This window comes from Benincasa hispida, chromosome 1 (genome assembly GCF_009727055.1).
Source record: "Benincasa hispida cultivar B227 chromosome 1, ASM972705v1, whole genome shotgun sequence".
In the NCBI taxonomy this organism is placed as follows: Eukaryota; Viridiplantae; Streptophyta; class Magnoliopsida; order Cucurbitales; family Cucurbitaceae; genus Benincasa; species Benincasa hispida.
This window is the reverse complement of record NC_052349.1, coordinates 34886230-34909396: the sequence shown is the minus strand read 5'-3', so window position 1 is coordinate 34909396 and position 23167 is coordinate 34886230. Positions and strand designations below refer to the sequence as shown.

General features: G+C 36.9%; 2 protein-coding genes across 2 annotated transcripts; both read left to right on the top strand.

Moving 5' to 3' along the window:
• The first annotated feature begins 10646 nt into the window (after positions 1–10646).
• LOC120086394 (EKC/KEOPS complex subunit TPRKB) lies at positions 10647–13310 on the top strand. Its single transcript, XM_039043024.1, has 6 exons — positions 10647–10963; positions 11484–11550; positions 11692–11814; positions 11904–11987; positions 12109–12195; positions 12962–13310. The coding sequence occupies exons 1-6, from the start codon at positions 10896–10898 to the stop codon at positions 13046–13048; spliced, it is 516 nt and encodes a 171-aa protein (XP_038898952.1). The 5' UTR covers positions 10647–10895; the 3' UTR covers positions 13049–13310.
• Positions 13311–19138: 5828 nt separating this feature from the next.
• On the top strand, positions 19139–22100 carry LOC120084115 (protein CYPRO4). The gene is made up of 2 exons (XM_039040017.1): positions 19139–20990; positions 21530–22100. Exons 1-2 carry the CDS (start codon positions 19308–19310, stop codon positions 21809–21811), a joined length of 1965 nt encoding a protein of 654 aa, XP_038895945.1. The 5' UTR covers positions 19139–19307; the 3' UTR covers positions 21812–22100.
• Positions 22101–23167: the final 1067 nt, after the last annotated feature.

Genomic DNA, 23167 nt, shown 5'->3' with positions numbered 1-23167 from the left:
AACAGGAATTCATAGCTAGCTCAGGATTAAGATCGAGTTAACCTAGGTTATTTGATAAATGAAATAATAAGTTTTAACAGTAAACGGTCATTATAAAGAAAAATGACTATTTTCGTGGTTTAGTCTATATGCAAACACATTGCATAGGATGCCCCCACTCACATGTCTCAACATGAACGATTTGTGGATCACATCGCTTGTAGCACTTTACAACTTCTTGTAACAACTATAGAGTGGGTCGCATTCAATAGTGTTATCAGGATGAGATACCAAATTTCATCCATATACTTATTAGACCATTTAGGCTATATACTGTCAACTTGATCTTGTTTATGTCATTACATAAAGTTACAATATTCAGACTATAGCCAAGGATACGTTTATTGGATTTTCATAATAAGATACAAAATCAACAAGTCATTATTATTGATAAATAGAATGTTTAACACGAATTGCGAGTTTTAGGACATTCCCAACAGTTATATAATGAGACTAAACATTTCATGGTTCGGTCTTATACAAACTTCTTTGTATAGAATATCCCCACTCGCATGTCTAATACATGAATGATGAGGATCAGATTATTTATAGTACTTTATAATAATTGTAACACCTACAAAGTGGTGTCACAAGGATGAGGTACTCAACCTTATCCACCTACTACATACCATTTAGGTTATCACTTAAACATGATCCACCTGCATGTCTCCACATACATGTTTAAGTTACAATGATAACCTTGGATGTTAGTTTATTAGCTTGTGATTAATGCAATTAAAATATGACATATTTTATAGACAGAGTGAATAAAATATCATATATTTTATTAATCACATAAGGGTTTGTTCATACAAAGTTTACAAACTATAGGACCTACGAGATTTTGGGCATCAACTCCAACACTGGGAACATAGTTTTGCAAGATGGAATTCACTCTTACTCGGTTCTAGGGTAGTAGATTGGTTGTTCTCTTAAGCGTTAACCCAAGGTTTGCACATCCAACTCTATTTCTCCATTTTTGAACAAGCATGCTTAATCCTTAAATTAATGAAATTAGAGTGCTTTAGATCTTAATTGCTTTCATTTGCATATTTCTAACCCCAACAGTTTAAAATTGTGAATAATCAAACTGAAAGGCAAAGAATTTCTCTAAGTAACAACAATACTTATCTTTGGCATTTGAGATTATGTCACTTAAATCTCGATAAGATTGGGAGACTGGTAAAGAATAGACTTTTAAGCTAGTTAGAAGATGATTCAATAACTCCATGTGAATCCTGTCTTGAAGGAAAAATGACTAAAAGACCTTTTAGTGAAAAAGGTTATAGAGCCAAAGAGCCTTTAGAGTTTATACATTTAGATCTTTATGGTCTAAGGTTATAAAAATTAGGTTATAGAGCCCTTAGCCCTTAGAGTTCATACTTCTAAGCGGGTTACCAAGAAAGCACCCATTGCATCTTCCATCACTCAACTCAAGACAGTCGTGCAACCTTCAATCCAAGCAATGCTGGCGAAACCCTCTCAAACCCCTTCCATTCCCTAACGATCGCTTGTCTCTTCTAAAACTCCCTTAAAACCCAAACTCTCCATCTCCTTGAAACCCAAAAATCCTAAGTATCCAACTCCCCTCAAACCGATGTAGCAACCTACATTGAAAGGCCCTGCCAAAATAATTGCTGCAAAGCCTTATAAAAAGCCAGCACCTCCACCAGTTATACCAACCATCACATCCAACGTGTCGACACATGATCCTATTTCAGAACATTTGAGAACTACACCATTGTTTGTTGTGCGTCCAATAGTACCTTTAGTATCGAACCTTTAGCCACCATCTTCTTTATTGGAGCAACCCCTCTTTCTCCTGTATCCTCTCTCAGTTCGTCGCACACACCATCTGACTCCCCTCTATTATACCACCACCACCCTCAGCTGATCCACCAAGGTCTAATAACTCTGCATTAGAACCTGCTGAGCAACCTGAAGAAATGCATCTAGATCTTGATGAGCTGGCTCAAAGAGACGAGCAAGAGGTGTTTGGACCTATTTTAGCCAGCCTCGACCAAAGGGAATTTTTAGAAGTGGATAAGCTTGCATCAAGAAGCTGTTATCGCGTTGGTTGAAAATGATTTTCAGATGAAGAAAGATCACAAAGATCTAGTCATGCGGTAGTTGACCCAGATGCATCCTCATTCACAATTTTCAGATGTGAATGAAGGGTCTTCAGTACAACCTTCAAGAAGAAAAAGATGGTTAATAGTGGAAAAAGAAGAAGAGGAAAATGAAGCTGCACCCAGACCTGTGGGGGCAACGCAGGAAGGTAACTCATCTGATTCAAGTGAGCTGGAATGCATGCTAGAAGAATATAGATCTGCAAAACATGGATAGAGAAAAGAAACCTTCCAAAGAGAGCTGGAGGAGGAGACGAGACACTGGCCCGAGAGACGGAGACGCATAAGAAGAAGGAAAAGAAAGGAAAAAGGGTGGCACTTGCGTCACTTAAACAAGCAAGGGGGAGGAAGCGACAGTTTAGCGACATACTTATAGAGAAGGGTTTCTTCCCCAAATGCAACCCTTTGCTAGAGTACATCACACGTACAATCGACGCAATGGGCTGGCGTTAACTCTGTATCAGCCCATAAAAAATCTGGCCCTATCTCGTTCGCATGTTCTACAGTAGTGAATTTGATGAAGAAAGGAATACGACGTTGGGGAAGACTGTATTGTGCGCTTCTCCTCCAAAATCATTAATGAAGTGTTCGACATACAATATAACCTTGATGCTGAGGGTAAACGCATCATGAAGTAGCCAACTCCGAGCCAAATTGTCAAGGGGAAGCCATGCGAGCAGTTGTACTTTATGTGGCTCATCTATGTGTTGTGTGAACACGTTGGCATCCCTCTGGGTGATGATTTTGAGGAAGTTGATGAGCTGATGGACATAAAGCTCATACGGTGTTTGTTAAGAGGATAACAAATGTTGGGGTTTGTGCCCTTAAGTCTCGTATCCAGTAGTTTGTAAACAACTTTGTACGAACACTTGTGATGTATAATATAAATGATATTTACTTCACTACTTGACTTTGCACATTTAGATGTTTTTTCATTTTACCATAAACCAATAAACTTAATATCCTTGGTTGTCTTTATGTAACTTAAGCATGTATGTAGTGACATACAAGTGGATCATGTCTTAAGTGACAACAAAAATAGACTGTAGTATATGGATATAGGAGGGAAACCTTATCCTGGTAACACTACGGACGCGGCCCGCTTTGTGGAATTGTTACAAATATTGTGATTTGTCACAGATGGTCTAATCTGAGTCTCGTGTAATCTTGATCATTCGTGTAGTGTGGGTCCTATACAAAGAGTTTGTATAAGACTTGACCTCGAAGTGTTGATATCTTGTCATATAACACGTTCATGACTGAGACTTCACTTCATTAGGATGACCATAGGTAACATGACCTCAATCCTGAGTAAGTTCGAAACTTCTGCCATTGAGGGCAGTCCTTTGATTTGCATGGGTGCGAGTGGCCAGTACAATCGACTCAAACCTACCATTTTGGGGATTCGTCTGATTGGGAGCTATGAACTCAGCTTCACAGATGGAGTTCACTCTTTTCCCCAAAGTAGGGATAAGTAGAAGGGAACAGGAAAGTTCTTTCAAAGTATGGTTCTTAAAACTTTTGGGTTAGGCTGCGACATGGCTCTAAATGTTACATATAAATCATATACTGTTCTCAGTGTTTTACTGTAAATTTATATTCACGAAACTGGTAATTATAGATTGCTCTCTTAAGGGTTGATCCCAGGGCTTGAACGAAGTGGCGCCATACACTTTCTCATGGCCCAAGAGATGTTCACACATAGTAGGACTATATTGTATTGTTCATTAGAGGGATTAGTGGTACTTAAGGAGGAATATGTAATTACAGGGGCAAAACAGTAAATTGGCATGCTGTAATTATGAGCATCTGTGAAGGGTCATCGTATTGATGATTGGTTATATCTAATGGACATAGAAATATATCTATGGCAAGAAGACTTCAATTGTCGGTCTTTAGTGAAGTGTCTGGCAGTTAACGGATGGTGGATATCGTGACTAAAGAGTTTAGTCAGCTATTCACGTACCGTTGGAGCTTCGAGCCATAGGTTCATAAGGTCCCCTTGGTAGCTTGGATACAAGTTGAAAGTCAGTTTTTTGGTCAATTTGAAATGTTCAAATTGACAAAAGGGTATTCGATTATATATGATATAATTGAACGAGTTAATTAAATATGATATAATTAATTTTATATATGAGATACATTAATTTGGAGGAAATTTGATATAAATATGATTTATATCTAGTAGAGAAAAATATTATAATTAATATATGATATTAATTTATATGTTATGAATATGATAAGATCACATTCATTGGACGGCTATAAAGGAAATGGGAAGACGCCTCTTATGTTTTAAATAATAGATGAGTGCATTATAAATAGCTAACGGTGTGTTGATCTCGGGGTGCGTGGACATTGTGAAAAGATAGTGTCATTGTTTAGGAAATCAGTGCCTATACGATAATTACTGCACGATTGCTTACATATATGATATTGCGAACTAATTACACCGTCGTGCGCTTTTATCTAAACGATCGTTTACCTTTTTCCTAAGCGATCGTTTAGCTTCCGATATTTACTAAACGATCGTATAGATGATCACTTAGTTTTTCCTTCGCGATCGTTCGGACTATCGTTCACCCTTTTCTTACACGATCGTTTATACGATCACTGACCTTTTCCTACACGACCATTTAGACGATCGCTTACTTTTTCTATACGATCGTATACTTCACCTAAACGATCAAGCATCTTGTCTATGCGATAGACGATCGCATCTCCCACTTGCTTGATCGTTATGTATGGTCTCTCTTCTCCTTCCTTCTACCAAATCCAAACAAAGCCCACACTTTGGATTCTCACTTCAAGAATACTGAGGGCTCTGAGTGGTGTTGTCTTCTCCATTTTCTTCTATCTGAGTGGTAATTGTTCGAGGTAGATGGTTGGGTTTTAGACTCTTCATGAAGGAGAAATCCTCATATGGTATGTTTTCTTGATCTCTTTAGCATGATGAATGCATATTAGTATGTTTTGAATGTATATGTGGTAATTATGTCGCAATGAATTGGAAAGATCCGCTTCCGCTCGTAGGTACTCTTGAATAAGAGTTCCTTCAACAAAATCAATCCGACTTACCTCCCAAACCAAAAACTTTAAGACCTCAGCCTTCATAACGTGAGAAGAAGAAAGCATGCGTTGAAACTTATGATGCTGAAGCAAGCCATGAAGTTTCACTTGATGAACAAGAATCAGAAGCAAAGCTTGCATTGGATTATGAGGACACCAACCTTTTGGACCTCAATCTACCTCTCCACCCCTTAAGCCTCTCAACCCTCACATCTTCTGTTAATGAACAAATGATTTGAGACACCACGATAAAACGCATAGGGATTAGATTGGTGAAATAGATAGCCCTCAGCATTCTCCTCTTCACTCTTCTTTACCTCCTGCTTTTGACCCTTCAACAGTCATCTATAAGCCATCTGGGTTGGTAACAAGCAATGTCCACATCACTAATAGCCTAGTCGATGAGACATGTGACCACAACCGCTTCAGTCCCACGTGTCTACACCTTCTGCCACACAAGCCAACATGGATGAGCTTAAACAATTCATCCAAGCACAACCCCGACCCTTGGCCGCATCCATGGAAGCTCTTCACCTGCAACTGGCGACTTTGCAATGCCAGAATGTTGTTTTAAGGGATTACTTGCGTCAGCAAACACAGAGGAGTCAAGACCAGTTCGACTTCACAATGTAGTATATTAGTCAAGTCTTGATGGGAATGTTCTCCCCACCTTCACTGCCAAAACACTTGTGTGATCCCCTTATATTCATGGATGAAGACCCTGCTTCTGAATGCAGGGACGATGCATCGACCTCGTAAATAAATTTGGGGTGTTGGCCTTTTGATTTTAGTCTTTTCTTTATCAACTTTTTTATGCGTTTATCCATTTGAAATTTCATGTATATATATCTTTGACATGAATGAAATTTACCACACTTTGATCCTTGTGTTTGTCTTAAATATTTCTTTTATATTTCCTTTATCATTACTCTTGTATCTTGCGTCGTGCTTTGATACCTCGATGATAACATTAATATCTTATAACTCAAGTGTTTAGATAGGTGTTAGAAATCCAAGTCTAAAGACCTCACTAAATGAAACATTTTTTTAAAAAATTTCTTATGCGTTAGCCTCACTTTAAACCTCATTTTGAAATTTTCTAAGGCATTTTTGTAGCTCTTTTTCAACATTGAGGACCTTGCTGACTTCCAAAATTTGGGGGTGGGGAGGTTCGAGTTGATGCGTTCTCTAGTTTATAACTTCATAATTTCATTTAATTCTTAAAAAAAAAAAAGAGAAAAATATATTTTAGACATAATAGCAAAACTCCACTATCAACGCACAAGAGTAAACCCATCTTAATATGAGTTAAGATTGAAAATGACATTTACTTATAGTTGGATGTCTGCATGACTCCCGTGGGGGCAAGCCAAAATGAAGGTAAGTAACCAAGACCAACACGTCTTAAACTTTGCTATCTTAGCCCAAGAAAGAAAACATAAAGCTTAGATAAGAGTTTAGTCGTGAAGGACACTTACTCGTAATTGGATGTTCGCATGACACTCGTGGGGGCAAGCTAAAAAGAAGTTGAGTTACCTGAATCGACGCATAGGTAGTCTTTAAGAAATAAACACATGTTTTTTAAAGGATTTTTATAACAAGAAAACCTTCCAACGCATTATTGAACTTGAAAGATGGAAATGTTTTGGAAAGCAAAAGAATTTTTTAAGAATGTGCTTACTGCATAAAAGATTGAATATATATTTCTTTGGGAAGGAAACAAGATTATATTTTTAATGTCATTCTCAAACACTTTGAGGTTAAAAGACATGGTGAGAGTTGGAGCTAGTGCATTAAGACCATCAGAGTATGTTAAGGAATTATTTTAGGAATGCTCGAGGACAAACATTGTTCAAAATTTGGGGGTGGGATAACTTGTAGAAATATAAGTTATTGTTCTCTCAAATTTGAAATAATTAGAATTATAAGTGATGTAAACGCACCCATGATGAAGGACAACATATGAAATTGTATATATATGATAAACTCATACAAAAGTATCTTCTTAAGTGAAAAACCGTATCACTAGCAGATTTTAATGCCGGAATCAGAAAAATTCACCAAGTGTTGTAGACAAGGCCAACTTAAGGGGCATGCGCCCAGACTACCCGACGCATGAAAGATACATTTGACATGTGCAATCCTTGTCAAATCACAACTTGTAGGCATGGACATCTGATTGACGGCGTCTGATCGAAGCAGCATGGCAGGCGGTTGCCCTAGGTTATGGGATTTGATGCAATCACATCACCATGTGACTGACCTGATTGCCTATATAAGGAGGAGTTGCCTGCAAGTTAAGGAGTTAGCAGCAAGTTAGAAAATTAACCAGTAGTTAGTTAGAGAGTTAGTCATTTTTCACTTGTACCATTTGCAAGCAAGTAGGAGGGACAATAACCATTCTCCATCGTTGGTAACAAGGTGCTGCCAAAGAGAAGCTGGAGAGAGATATCTCCTTCAACCCCTCCACCGAGTTGGTCACAACAAGCATAAAAACAAGCCAAAGTGGATAAGAGATTGAAACCTGCGGCTTGACTTCTTTCTTTTACCTTGCATTTTCATTCTCCATTCTACTTGATTGAACTAAGATTATTTGTATCAAAACTTATAACATTAATTCAATTTCATTTCCGACCATTCTTCACATCTCCATCTGTTAATTGTCTAAGTTGTTTGTGTTTGTGAACTTTCTGGCTTGATGCATGCACAAATTCGATTACTTGAATCCACTTGATCAATTGATTGAAGTGAAAACACAATTAGTCACTCGAGATAGTACTTACTTGTTGAACACATCAAACTAGGCCATGAAGTAATTTTAGAGGTAAAATTATTCATGTCACTTGTCTGTTCATTTTAACCAACACATGCACCCTAGAGATAGGATAAGTGTAGCATATGCATCGAGAGATGTTGAACATGAATTAAAGAACATATCTCCAACGCATCACACATACACTGAGATTGTAGCAGACATCTGTACCATTTGCATTTCATTGTCATTGTGCTTATATAGGCTTGTTATTACCATTAGATAATCAATGCATACCATCTACGCTTAAGCCACTCATCCACGATATATTTTTCCCTCTTTCTAAACTCCTATTTTCTTCTTGCATGCATGTCAGTAGTTTAGTGTACATAACCAAAGCATTAGGGGTCTACATGGGTTGGGTTGGGTTGGATTTAAGGCGTTTTCTGGACCAACCCGAAAATCCAGGTTGGTTGGGTTGACAACCCAAAGAACCCAAATAAAGTCTCTAAACAACCCTTAAAATTTGGGTTGGGTTGGGCTGTTGGGTTATAATTTGTTTTTTTTCTTTTTAATTAAAAATATGTAAATTTATATACAACTCATAACTAATAACTAAAATCCCATAAAATTCAAATGCTAAATACCAATTATATCTTAGATATTTATTGCAAACTTCAAATAAAGACAAATATCATAACAATTTTAAAATAAAATATTTATAATTCACAAATTAATCAATACAAAGTAATCAAATTTTAAACAAAGAGAAATATATATAGTATATTTTATTTATATATATATATAATTCGGGTTGGGTTTGGTCAACTCAAAATTTTTTTAGTCAATCCATGACCCAACCCAACCCAACAAAAATAGAATAAATTTAACCCAACCCAACCCTTATATTTTGGGTTGGGTTGTTCGGGTTATTTGAACACCCCTACAACACATATCAAACAATTAGGAAACCTCTTTAATGGATCCAAAGAAAAACTTGCGTATAGTATTCTAGAGTCCCTGTATTTGACCCTGGGCTTACTAGGACATTCAGATTAAATTTATACTAAGATCTAACTTAAGAGAACTTGTATGCATTAGCAAGGTGTACATGCTCATAGATCTATCATCGTTTAACGAATAATATCATCTTCATACCAAGAGATAGATTAAACATTTTTTTCGTCATCATTCATCCTCAAAATCACAAACACAATTGAATTGCACAACGCAACATGTGGCTAGCAGCTTCTTCGCCTAGTGATTTTCCTACTGCAACTCGATTTTCCAAAGCTTAAAAACATCATTTCAATCAAATGAACTTCAAATAAATTTTATGGAACTCAAGAGGGACCTTTTAATTAGCTTATCAAAATTTTGGGTGCCAAAATATTACTCTAAGTGCCTTGAAAATCCATTCAACGCAGCAAGCTCAGATTCACCTGATTTCCATACACACTCTATTTTCTTTAAATTTTCTCAATATTCTTGATCTCAAATCATTCCGGCAGCCCTAGCTTGTCTTTTACACCCATTCAACTTTCATTTGGTTCAAAAATTACGAAAATTGCACAGATAAATTGGAAGAACTAGCATTCTAAAAATACTCTTCACAAGCTACCAAAAATTGCATTTTCTTCATCAAATCAATTTGAGTCAACCAGCTGCTTGCTTGTCCTACTACGTGGATTCTTCTCATTTTTCCTTATCATTTTCATCAATGATTATGTTTATCAAGTTAAATTAATTTATAAATTTAGGAAATTAATTTAAAAATATTTTTCAACCCTAGCAATCCTCCTCTTTACCCTCAACCTATTTGTATCTCCTACCAAGTTCTATTCTCTCTTTCTTTCTAACATTTAGCCAATCACAACTCATATTCGATTTCTTAAAAAATCAATAATATTACTAAGTTACTAAATAAATAAAAATGAACTTGCACTAAATTAATTTCCAACTACTAACTTCAACACTTAGCAACAAAACATGCTTAGGTCATATAATCAAAGTGATTCATTTAGCCTGATTCTAAACTCATTTATTTAAGTTAACCCTAAGAATAAACAAGAGGAAAAAGGACAAGGGCTCATAAGTCAGTATTTTTTTTTTTTTTTTTTTTTTAATGAATTTCGTCCTCGAAATTCAGCTAGAAGTCACCATGAGAATAACTGAGGGTATTTGGTTCTCATTTGTTGTTCACCTTTCGAGGTTGCTTCTTCCACTGCAGGTTCCTCCACAACACTTTAACAGTAGAATTGTCTTGTTCCTCCATACCTGCTCCTTTCTGTCTAAGATTTGTATGGGTTCTTCCTCATAGGATAGATTTGTTTGATTGACATGATTACAATTACCCCTAATAATAATAACTTTTATGTAAGAAAATAAAATATGTGAATATATTTTCAAAATTTATAATAAAAATGTTATATATAACAAAAATTTCCTTAAAATATCAACAATATATGAATATTAGGGACTAAATTTAATATTTAACTCTCATGAAAAGGCTGGGATTATGTACGATAATTTTATCAAACTATAAAAGTTATTCATGAGGTTTTATCAAAATTAAACGAATTATTAGGACAAAATTCTAATTTTCAAGGAACAAATTTGCAATTTAACTAATTTATAATTATCCCGTCCAAAATCCCCAAATCCAAATTCTAGGTCAGTTATTGAATCGGAGCAACAGAATTATTCATATATTCGTTTCTTTCTTCCACGCCCTTCTGTGCTGCTTCGAGCTCCTCCTCTCTTTATCCGCCTTCTATTCTCCTCATCAGCATCAATCAATACTAAACCCTAAATCAAACCTACTTCCATACTCATCTTCCCATAGTTCGTGCCTCCATCGCACTGTTGAAGGAACCTACAGCGTGTTCTGTGTCTTCGGAGCAGCCATGAAAGTGTTCGAAATCAACAGGAGTACCCTAACTCTCGCTCTCTTCACAGACGTCACCAATTCCAAGTACTCTCTCTTCTCTCTCTCTCTCTCTCTCTATCTCTCGGCTTTTGAAAGTGGAAATTTGGTCAACAGAGACTAGTGGGATAGTGATTAATCCTGGTATGGATTTGGTGCTTTTGATCTTTTTGTTTCTCTTCAGACGTTTGATTTCGTATATCCGCTAATTGTATGAGAAAAGGCCTGAACTAAGTTAGGAGAGAAATGGGGAAGATCACGTTGTAATGCATTTAACCATTGTGTCGTTAACATGATGTGATCGATCTTATTGGATAAATTTGTTAGTTTCTGATAAATGTGGTATGGGATTTCTTCAATTTTTGTAGTGCCAGAGGTATTGCTTGAACTTGGTGATTGGACAGTTGTGTTTGATTTTAAAAGCTATTTGTGAAAATTATGGTAGTTTGAATTAGGATTATGATTTATGGGCACCATTTGTATTTTGTTCTTATGTTGATGTGTGTATTTATAGAACAAACTTTGTTATTAACAAATGAAGTGCCTGATGATAGTTATCCATTTCCAGGGAACTTCTTGATTCTATGCAAGCTGGAACTCTGGAACCGGAAGTTGCATTTCTCAATGCTTCTCTTGTATGGTTATTTTATATGCCTATCAAATTTTTTTCAAATTAACATGCTGATATGCTTACGAAATCCCACCCACCAATTCTTTTATCTTTGAATTGTGTCCAAGAGTTCTCTAATATTTCCTCCATAAATAACTGAAGACAGATTCCAGATGTTTTTCCTGTGCTTGCGGCTGCTTATAAGACACTTGTTTCCAAGTCGAGAGATTCGCTGACCACCCGCACCCTTCATTCAGAACTTGTGTACAATTATTCGGGTTCAAAGCATGTAATTCTATATGACTTCTTGGATATTGCAGACTGTTGCTTATTTGTTTGTGGCATACACGAGTGATCTTTGAATTTAATCATATGCAGATTACGGAGTCTTTAAAAAGATGTGGAATTTCTGATAGCTCATCTTATGTCCTTGCTGCTTGTTTTAATGCTTCGCCTGATGAGGTTGGATCAAGATGTCGTGGAAAAATAGACTCTGTTACCTTGCTGTAAACTTTCAATTCTACATTCTGATGAACTCTTGAAAAACTCAAACTTTTTTGTGCATTCTATTTACCAATGCTAGATGAAGGCCATTGAGAAACTAGTACATGGTAACGAGATCAACCTAGAGGAATTGGGAGAGAGAGCAGACCAAGCCCAGATACAAAAGGTACAACCTATGTTTTCTTGCTATGCAATTATTTATTTATTAATTTTATTTTGGAGTTTTTTTGAGTGCTAAGACTTGATTTGATTATCATTTGAGAGGCATTTGACCTATTGAATGGAGTTAATAAGTTTGGGGTTAATATGTTGGAGTTAGTAAGTTTGTTTTTAAGGTGTAGAGTTATAAGATGAAGTTTCTCATTAATTGTGAAAACTAGAGATAGAGGGGAAGATGAAGTTCATTGGTAAATATGAAAGTATAAAAAAATGGGAAGACGTAGTTACTCGATAAATGTGCAACTTCAATATTGCTTACTATTGAAGTTGAGTTGTTTACGGTTTACAATTACACCAACTTAAAAAGTTGGTGGGCCAAACCGCCCTTTTTTTTCCTCGTTTTTTCACCATTTATTTACTATGAATTTCATCTTTCTTGAGTAAACATTGGAATTCTTAATCAAATTAAGAAAAAAAAGTTTTCAAAAAACTACTCTTTGTAGTTTTCAAAACTTGGCTCAGGGTTTGAATTCACTCTTAAAAAGTCAATACCTAAATAACGAGCTTAATTTTATAAAACCAAATGACTATCAAACAAGGTATGAGTAGTTAGGCTTTTATGCTCTTGGTCAATCTCTACCAATTTTTAGGGACCATCTCTTGCTCCAAATCAACATAGATCTAAATTATTAAAATTTCTACTTGAGCACCGAATTAGGGTATTAACGTTTTATCCTTGTCAATAGTAAAATGGTTGTTTTTTCTTCTTTCAGCATTTTAAGATCACTGGACCTGAGTTGACGTTATCCTCAGTTGGAGATGCTATAACATGTAGAATTGCTGCGCGGGATGCCTTGTAGCTGCAAAAGTTGCATCAAACTTCCCTATTTCGAGTCCCCTACAGGCGAATGTGTTAAATTGTTAAATTGTTTGCAGTATAATCACTTTTAGGTCGGTGATGTCTATTCAATTTTTATAGAATTTTCAAATTATTAAGCTGTGGATATTTGATGAGAATTGATTAATTTGCAATTAGGTTGATGATGTCTACGAAATTTTTATAGAATGTTCAAATACTTATGCTGTTGATGTCCAAAGGAAATCAATTAATTTACTAGCGCTTGTTGGGTTGTTGGCTTCTTTGTACATGCCCTTTTGGAAAATTTCACAAAATGATCGAAAACCCAAAATTTTTTCTACTAATGATCTCTTCCTAAAAACTTTTCTACCACTCACCTTTTGCTCATGCAAAATTTCAAAATTACCCTCGGTTTAAAAAAAACCTTCAGATCGTTTGGTGAACGTGCGTCTCTATGAATACTTTACAACGATAGGGTCTCCCTCCATTTCATTTATTTCCTGTTCAATGCATTTCTCTTCGAAGCGTTTTCTCTCGATTTTGATCTCGTTTTCTCTTTGAAGTCGAGCACTTCTCGTAGGTTTCTCGTTGGTAGTCTCTACGCACGTGCCACTGTCGTCGTGATCTGAAAGGTATGAGACTCTTTTCCTTGAAGAATGCATGTTGATATTTGAGGTTTGACTATCTTTTAGGGTTTAATCGTGTGTTCGTTCGTAATCGATCGTTGAAAGAATACTAACCGATCGGATAGAGAATACTAAGCGAGCATTTAGAGAATATCGAGGGACTGTTTAGATATTGGTAAACGATTGGATAGAGATTACTAAGCGATCGTAACTGTTACGCGATCGTTTAGATTTTTGTTATGCGATCGCTTAGCTAACTGTTACATGATCATTTAGATATCCGTGCGATCGTTTGACTAACTGTTACGCAATTGCTTAGTTTTTATTATGCGATTGTTTAGTTTTTGTTATACGATCGTTTAGGTTTTGTTATGCGATTATTTAGTTTTTGTTATGCGATTGCTTACTAATTCTTGTAATGTACATGATTGTTAGATTGGTAAGATGATTGTCCATGCTGAGAAATATTTTCCTGTTACAGTTGCTTGCTAGGTCCACAAAATTGCCCCTATCATTAAGAAAAAGTTGACAGAAGAACAAATGAGACTGTATAGGCAAACGGTCTTTGGTCCTCTATTGGATTTAGATCTCGTTTTCAATGGATAACTTTTGCACCACTTTTTGTTAAGAGAAGGTAGCTGATGCGAATCCAGACGTTATTTCATTCAACATTTTAGGGAAGAAGATAACATTCTCCTAAGAGGATTTTAACTTGATAATTGGGTTGTAGTCGACTAAGGAAACAGTGGACAGAGAAACAAATGGTGAACCAAGTGCATGTTGATATGGTTGCCCTGCACATGTACTTGAGGCGAATCCCAAGAAGTTGGAACCACGATCGAGGTTATGCCTCTTTGTAGGCTACCTCAAAGGTACATGAGGGGGTTATTTTTATGATCCATCAGAAAATAAGGTGTTTGTATCCACGAACGCTACTTTCCTAGAGGAGGATCATATTAGGAAGCACAGTCCACGTAGTAAAGTCGTGTTGCATGATTTCCATTGAAACTACTAGAACTTCAACAAGAGTTGTTGAAGGATCTGCTTCATCAGCAAGAGTTGTTGATGATAGTTCATCTAGTAGGTCGGTTCCACCTCAAGAGTTGAGGGAACCTCGACGCAGTGGGAGGGTTGCGAACCCGCCCGTTCGCTATCTGGGTTTCATGGAAATCCTTGCTATGGTAGCAGTTGACGACGTTGAGGATCTGTTGTCTTATCAGAAGGCAATGGAGGATGTAGACCGGGATGAATGGGTCAAGGCCATGGATCTCGAGATGGAGTCGATGTACTTCAACTCAGTATGAGATCTTGTAGATCAACCTGATGGGGTAAGACCTATATGTTGTAAATGGATCTAAAAGCGCAAACAAGGTGCTGATGGGAAGGTGCAAACATTCAAGACTCGATTTGTGGCAAAGAGTTATACCCAGATAGAGGGAGTCGACTATGAGGAGACTTTCTCACATGTTGTCATGTTAAAGTCGATCTGCATCCTCCTGTGCATTGCAGCTTATTATAATTATGAGATCTGGCAAAATGGACATCAAGATGACCTTTCTGAATGATAATCTTGAGGAGACCATTTACATGGTGCAACCTGAAGGATTCATAGCCCAAGGTCAAGAGCAAAAAGTTTGCAAATTGAATTAGTCCATTTGTGGGCTGAAACAGGCGTCTAGATCTTGGAACATACGGTTTGATACTGTGATCAAGTCGTATGACTTTGACTAGAACGTTGATGAACCTTGTGTCTACAAGAAGATCATCAACGCTTCAGTAGTTTTCTTAGTATTGTATGTAGACGATATACTACTAATTGAGAATGATGTAGGTCTACTGACTGTAGTTAAGAACTGGCCAGCGACCCAATTCCAAATGAAAGATTTGGGAGAGGCTCAGTTTGTTCTGGGTATACAGATCTTTCGGGATCATAAGAACAAAGTCCTAGTACCGTACATTGACAAGATGTTGCTCAAGGCAGGACTCCAAGAGGGGTTTAGACATGGAGTCACTTTGTCTACAGACATGTGTCCTAAGACACCTCAAGAGGAAATGAGACGGGTCCCATATGCATTTGTCATTGGCAGTATGATGTATGCGATCCTCTGTACTTGACCATACATCTGCTACGCTGTGGGCATAGTCAGTAGGTATCAGTCTAACCCAGGCCAGGGTCACTGGACCGTAGTGAAGAATATTCTTAAGTATCTTCGGAGAACGAGAGACTACATGCTCATGTATGGATCTAGGGATTTGATCCTTACTCGATACACGGATTCTGACTTTTAGACTGATAAAGACTCTCGCAAGTCCACTTCAGGGTCAGTCTTTACTCTTAACGGAGGATCTATAGTATGGCGAAGCACTAAGCAGGGGTGCATCGCCGACTCCAATATGGAGGCAGAATACGTAGCGGCTTGCGAAGCTGCTAAGGAGGCCGTCTGGACAAGTGGGAGATTGTTGGGGTTGATGTTCTAAAGTCTTGTGTCTTGTAGTTTGTAAACAGTTTGTACGAACGCTTGTGATGTATAATATATGATATTTACTTCATTTCTTGATTTTGCTCATTTGAATGTTTTATTTGCTTTACCACAAACCAATGAACTAAAATCCTTGATTGTTTTTATGTAACTTAAAGCATGTATGTGGTGACATATAAGTGGATCATGTCTTAAGTGATAACTAAAATGGTCTGTAGTATATGGATATAGGAGGGAAACCTTATCCTGGTTATGTTATGGATGCGACCCGCTTTGTGGAATAGTTACAAGTATTGTGACTTACCAGATGGTCTGATCTTGATCATTCGTGTAGAGGACATACGAGCGGGGGCGTCCTATACAATGAGTTTGTATAAGACCTGACCATGAAGTATTAACGTCTCGTTATATAACATCATTTATGACAGAGACTTCACTTCATTAGGATGACCATAAGTAACATGACCTCAATCCTGAGTGAGTTGGGAACTCCTGCCATTGAGAGCGGGCCTTTGATTTGCATGGGTGTGAGTGGCCAAGCCGCCGACTCAAACCTACCACTTTGGAGATTCGTCCAAGGCTTGAACGATGTGCGCCACACACCTTCTCATGGTCTGAGAGGTGTTCACACATAGTTGGACTATGTTATATTGTTCATTAGAGGGATCAGTGGTACTTAAAGAGTGAGATGTAACTATAGTGGCAAAATGGTAAATTGGCCCAACTGTACTTACGAGCATTTGTGAAGGGTTATCGTACTCATGATTGATTATATTCATGGACATAGAAATGTATCTGTGATAAGAAGAGTTTAGCTATCGGTCTTTAGTGGAATGTCTGGCAGTTAACGGGTGGTGAATCTCTTGTGACCAAAAAGTTTAGTAAGCTATTCATGTACCTTTAGAGTTTCGAGCCATAGGTTCATAAGGTCCCCTTGGTAGCTTGGATACAAGTTGAGAATCAGTTTTTGGGTCAGTTTGAAATGTTCAAATTGACAAGAGGGAGTTCGATTATATATGATATAATTGAACTGGTTAATTATATATGATATGATTGACTAAATGAATGAGATACATTATTTTGGAGGAAATTAGATATAAATATGATTTATATCAAGTAGAGGAGAAAATACTATAGTTGATATATGATATCAAATTATAGGTTAAGAATATAATATGATTATATTTATTATTTTATTAATTGGGCGGTTATGAGATAATTGGCTGAAGTTTTCTTCGAATTCATGCGAAAGTGGGAAGTTGAATTCAATTCTAGTAACGAAAGAATAAAATGAAAATTGTTTTCATTTTGAAAAAGACACGCTAATTCGCTCATGGTGTGAAAGTCTTGCATCACTTAGTGTTGAGAGCCTATACGATAGTGCCCGCCTACTAAATGATCGCACACCCGCGTTTCCTAAACGATCGCTCACGATTTCTTAAACGATCGTTTACCTTTGCTAGATGATCGCTTAGCGCCTGAGCATAACTAAACGATCATTTACCTTTTCATAAACGATCGTGTACCCCGACCTAAACGATCAAGCACCTGACTATACGATAGTCTCTCCTTTCTCCCACTTGCTTGTTTGTAATACACGATAGTTTTTCCTTCTCCCCTCCACTAATTCCATCAAAGTCCACCCTTTGGATTCTCATTCTGAGAATACTGAGGGCTTCGAGTGGTGGTGTCGTCCCTGTTACCTATTGTTCGTGCTCTGCTGTTCGTGTAGGCGATCGTAGTGGTGCTAGGCGATTACTTGCTGAACGAGAAAAAGTGAGAGAAGTTTGTTCACGGGGAGACCGAGATTTGTGAAGAAAGTCTTCAAATGGTACATTCTCTCGGTCTTTTGTTTTTATCTTTTATAGCATGCCAGTAATTAGTGTTTTCAATGCATATCTGTACGTTAGAATGTATGTGCGGAAATTTTGTCACAATGACATTGGAAAGATCCGCTTCCACTCATAGGTACTCTTGTATAAGAGTTCCTTCAATTGGTATCAGAGCCAGGTTTCTGATATTCTAATTTCATTGCTATAAAGAATTGCATATACATTCTCGGTGGGTGAAGCATGTCTGCTCTCTATTTAATAGTTAAATCGTTTGTGGATGTGTGGATTAATGGAGTTTTCTGGGATGAAACCTCGGTTTGATTAATTCTTTTACATTTCCAGTTAATATAGATAGATAGATATGTGTGTGTGTGTGTATATATATATATATATATATTTGAAAAATAGGTAACAAAATGATGGATTAGTATATAGATAATAGGGGGAAATATCAATTTAAGCCTTGAATTAATAATGGTGTCAATTTAAATTTTGAATTTTCCTAAGTGTAACAATTTATACTATACATTATGTTCTATTTAGACAAATATTGTGTGAGACTTATAATTTTATCAATTAAACTCTTAAAATAATCATAACTGAATTAATTTAAGCTCTCAATTCGATTTCATTTGAAAATTGTTCATGCATCCATTCTAATTATTCATTTTGTATATCAATAACTAATTATTTTCTTTACAAAATTTAATATATGAAGAACTTAAATGAAATTAAAAGTTTAGAAACTTATTGCATGCAAAATTTAAAGATTAGATAATTAATAAATATAAAAATTGAAAGTACATGGAGATATTAGATATATAGTCTAATGATTAAACTTTTAATTTAAACTTTGTTCTTGAGTTTGCTATTATTATTATGAAAAATTTTCATAGAAAATGTCAAAATATTTGTAAAAATAGTAAAAAAAAACACAAGAAGATTAAATTTTATAAATGGTTTCTTTATTTTTCTATTATTATTTTATTTTTATTATTTCAATCAACTCTAAAAAACAAATAACCCAATTAAAATACAATGAGAACTACTACGAATCAAAAGTTTCTTAGCCCACAAGTAAGCGTAAGAAGTACGCGAAGCGTGTGTAAGGTTGATCACACACGATAAATACTCAAACGAACAAACCAGAATTTCAGATTAATTAAAACAGCCCTAGAATTTGGCTCCCAAAGCTTCAAAATCTCAAAAAAGTTTTGAATCTTCATGATCAAATTTCCTTGAAATTCCTCCAGAATTCCTCTTCCCAATTCCTCAAATCCGTTCCGAAATTCGAATCTTCATTTTCTTCATCGCTGATTGAAATGGGTACCGCGCAGAGCCGCGAGGACGCTAAGCTTTCAGACTCCGATGAATATGAGGAGGAGGAGGAGGAGGAGGTAGAAGAAGAAGAAGAAGAAGAATACAAAGATGCTGATAAAGAATTGAAGCCACAATCGATCTCTACCACCGCCAAATCGACTGGTACCTCATCTGCAATTGATGATGTTGACGCCAAACTCAAAGCTCTTAAGCTCAAGTATGGCTCCTCTTCCCCTTCTCAGACACCTAATTTTAAGAACGCGGTAAAACTTTACCTTCATATCGGTGGAAACACTCCCCGTGCGAAGTGGATCGTCTCTGAGAAACTCACTTCCTACGCTTTTCTTAAGACGGCGAACGTCGACGGAGGTAATGACGATGACGAGGAGGAAGATAACGATGAGGGTTATAAGGCCAATTCCTCGGCTGGGAGAGGTCAGTTACGTTGGGTACTCAAAGTGGGGGCGAAGGTCAGAGCGTTGGTTTCGACAGAAATGCAATTGAAGATGTTTGGCGATCAGCGGCGCGTTGATTTTGTTAATAAAGGCGTGTGGGCTTTGAAGTTCCCGACTGATGAACGGTATCGGAACTTCGTGACCGAATTCCAAGATTGCTTGTTTGAGAATGTTTATGGGCTTCAAGCGACTGATGAGAACAAGGTTAAGATTTACGGTAAGGAGTTCATTGGGTGGTTGAAGCCGGAGGTGGCTGACGATTCGATTTGGGAAAACGCCGATATTGAGTTTGGGAAGAGCCCCAGCTCGTCAGTGAGGACGAAACAAGACTTGATAGAGGAGTTCGAGGAAGCTGCTAATGGAGGAGTGCAGAGCTTGACATTAGGGGCGTTGGATAACAGCTTCTTGGTGAACGACTCCGGGGTTCAGGTTTACAGGAATCTAAGCCATGGAATTCATGGGACAGGGGTCTCGTTGAAGTTTGGTGCAGGACATTCTCCAAACATCGGTCGATCAACACCGAAGAAGGGTCTTCTCATGAAGGCTGAGACAAACATGCTTCTCATGAGTCCATTGAAGGAGGGAAAGCCTCACGCATCAGGGCTAGAGCAGCTTGATATCGAGACAGGGAAAATAGTTACAGAATGGAAGTTTGAAAAGGATGGTACAGACATTACAATGAGGGACATCACAAACGACACCAAAGGGTCGCAATTGGATCCTTCAGAGTCGACATTTTTGGGGTTGGATGACAACAGGCTTTGTCAATGGGACATGAGAGACCGTAGAGGAATGGTTCAGAACATTGGTGGACCTGCCGATAATTCGACGGTTCTGAACTGGGCGCAGGGTCATCAGTTTTCAAGAGGGACGAACTTCCAATGTTTCGCTACAACAGGGGATGGTTCAATTGTTGTTGGGTCGGTTGATGGGAAGATAAGGTTGTATTCGAAGACGTCGATGAGACAGGCAAAGACAGCCTTTCCAGGGCTCGGTTCGCCGATTACTCATGTGGATGTTACTTATGATGGGAAGTGGATTTTGGGGACAGCTGATAGTTATTTGATACTCATCTGTACGTTATTCACCGATAAAGATGGCAACACGAAGACTGGCTTCAGTGGTCGTATGGGGAACAGAATTCCAGCTCCGAGGTTGCTGAAGTTGACTCCTTTGGATTCTCATTTGGCTGGAACAGACAATAAATTCCATGGTGGCCACTTTTCTTGGGTAAGAAGAACTTGTTCTCTTGTTCTGATACTGAATTTTTGAATCTTCCTCTGTTTTTCGCTGGCTTGGTTGGTTCTATTGCTTAAGATTTTATTTGTCTTTCAGCTGAATATATAATTTTGCTGTCAATTGAAGTATTTTTGGGTTAAATTCTTCTTATCGTTTTTAACCACAACAATATGCTTGTAATGTGTGGACATTGAATCGAACATTAATCCGATTCAAAGGTGCCAACAAAACTTGATGTGTTGTGGTGATCTAAAGTGGAGAAATGATGGTGATTTTCTTGTCCTTGACAACTATGTGATAGCGATCTCTTAGTAACTTAGAGAAGGTAAAGAGGTAGAAGAGTGGGTGTCTTTGAAGATATACCACCAGTTTCTTGGTTTATATTCCTGTCAAGATGTTTTTCCTAGTTCCTACATAGAATTTCCCTCATTACTTCAGTTCTTAGAAAACTGGAGTTTGAGCTTCCTTTTGTGTGCCTCTCTAGTAAGGTTCATACCCAAGATTACAATATTATCGACATTGAATTTCAGGTCACCGAGAGTGGTAAACAAGAGCGTCACCTCGTTGCAACAGTAGGCAAGTTCAGTGTGATTTGGGACTTCCATCACGTAAAGAACAGTGCACATGACTGCTACCGGAATCAGCAAGGACTCAAGAGCTGTTACTGCTACAAGATTGTGCTGAAGGATGAATCCATTGTCGAGAGCCGATTCATGCACGATAAGTTTGCTGTCTCCGATTCTCCAGAAGCTCCACTGGTTGTGGCTACCCCCATGAAAGTCAGCTCTATCAGCCTGTCTGGAAAGAGATAAGAAGCTGTTATTGTTGTCATTGACGATGGTGCGGCTGCTCGTCTCTGTTGATTGATGTGTTTGTAGCTGTACGGCTGCTACTTTCTTTGTTTATCCTCTTCATATGTACTTAGGGCTTCATCTTTTCATGTTTTTTCCCCTGTTTCTGGTCATATTTTGTTTGTATGTGCCTTCAAATTGGTTTATTCGTTACCACACTGAAAAATATGTCTGTTTGAGTGTGTTGTGTAAATAGAAAAAACGATGAAGAAGTAAACTGAGTTTTAAGATATTTATTTCTTGTGTGTTAGTGTACTTGTAAGCTTGATGGTGAGTTTGAGGAAGTACAAACTGCAGTAATGTATACGTTCTAATGTATGTTTTAACCAATTAATGCTCATGTTTGAAAATTTAATCTTAATAATTTTAACCAATTATTAGTTAGTTACCACCTTAACTAATAATTGTTGTAGGTCAAAAAAATCAACCCAACTCAAATTGAAAAAAATCCAAGTCTAACAAACTCTTACGATTTAGGTTGGATATTCGTGGATGTTCGAATTCTTAGGTTATTTGAATACCCACTCTCAATTTAGAAGATAAGGTTGAGATGATTCTCTCTCCCTCCTTTGAATCAATTTAGGCTTCTGTTTTTTATTTATAACTTTTTTCACTTGATTTCATTCCTTAATTCTTTATAAATAATTAGAAAAAAAGATAGAAGAAGAAAAACCAACTCATATTAATGAAAAGGTGCCCCTAACCATTTGGATTCCAATATTTCTCTCTATTCTATCACTAAATTAATGCATTTAAATAAGTCTTATAAACGTGAAAATGATCCATCGAAAAATTTAAAATAGAATCATAACAGATGGTCTAAATTGACTCACTTATAAAAGTATAAGATTTTGATTTTATTCAACTATTTATTTGGAGGTATAACTCTAAAAATAAAGAAGTTGTTTGGGGCACTACATTGACTTTTATAGTGTGCAAGACTATAATAGTTTGTGTTCAAGGTGGATACCTCAAATATCATATTTTATAAATATAAATAAAAACATTTATTTCACCAATTTTTCAAAAATGTGTTGGATGTTGGGTTACGTTATTATCCATTCATTTCATCATTGGATGTCATATATTTAGCGGTGCTCATGGTGCAATTCTGTATATATGAGATTGAACTAAACCGAAGTATATGTATTAGGTTTGATTTCCAGTTTTGGTTTTTTTCCCTCTTTCCTATGCCAGTTTGTTTTCTTGTATGTTTTTTTTTTTATTTCAACACTTTTGCTCCAAAATATGTGGTTTACGACTATTTTAATTTGAGAGAGGTATTTAGTCTGACAGTTTTCCTTTAATCTCCCCTGC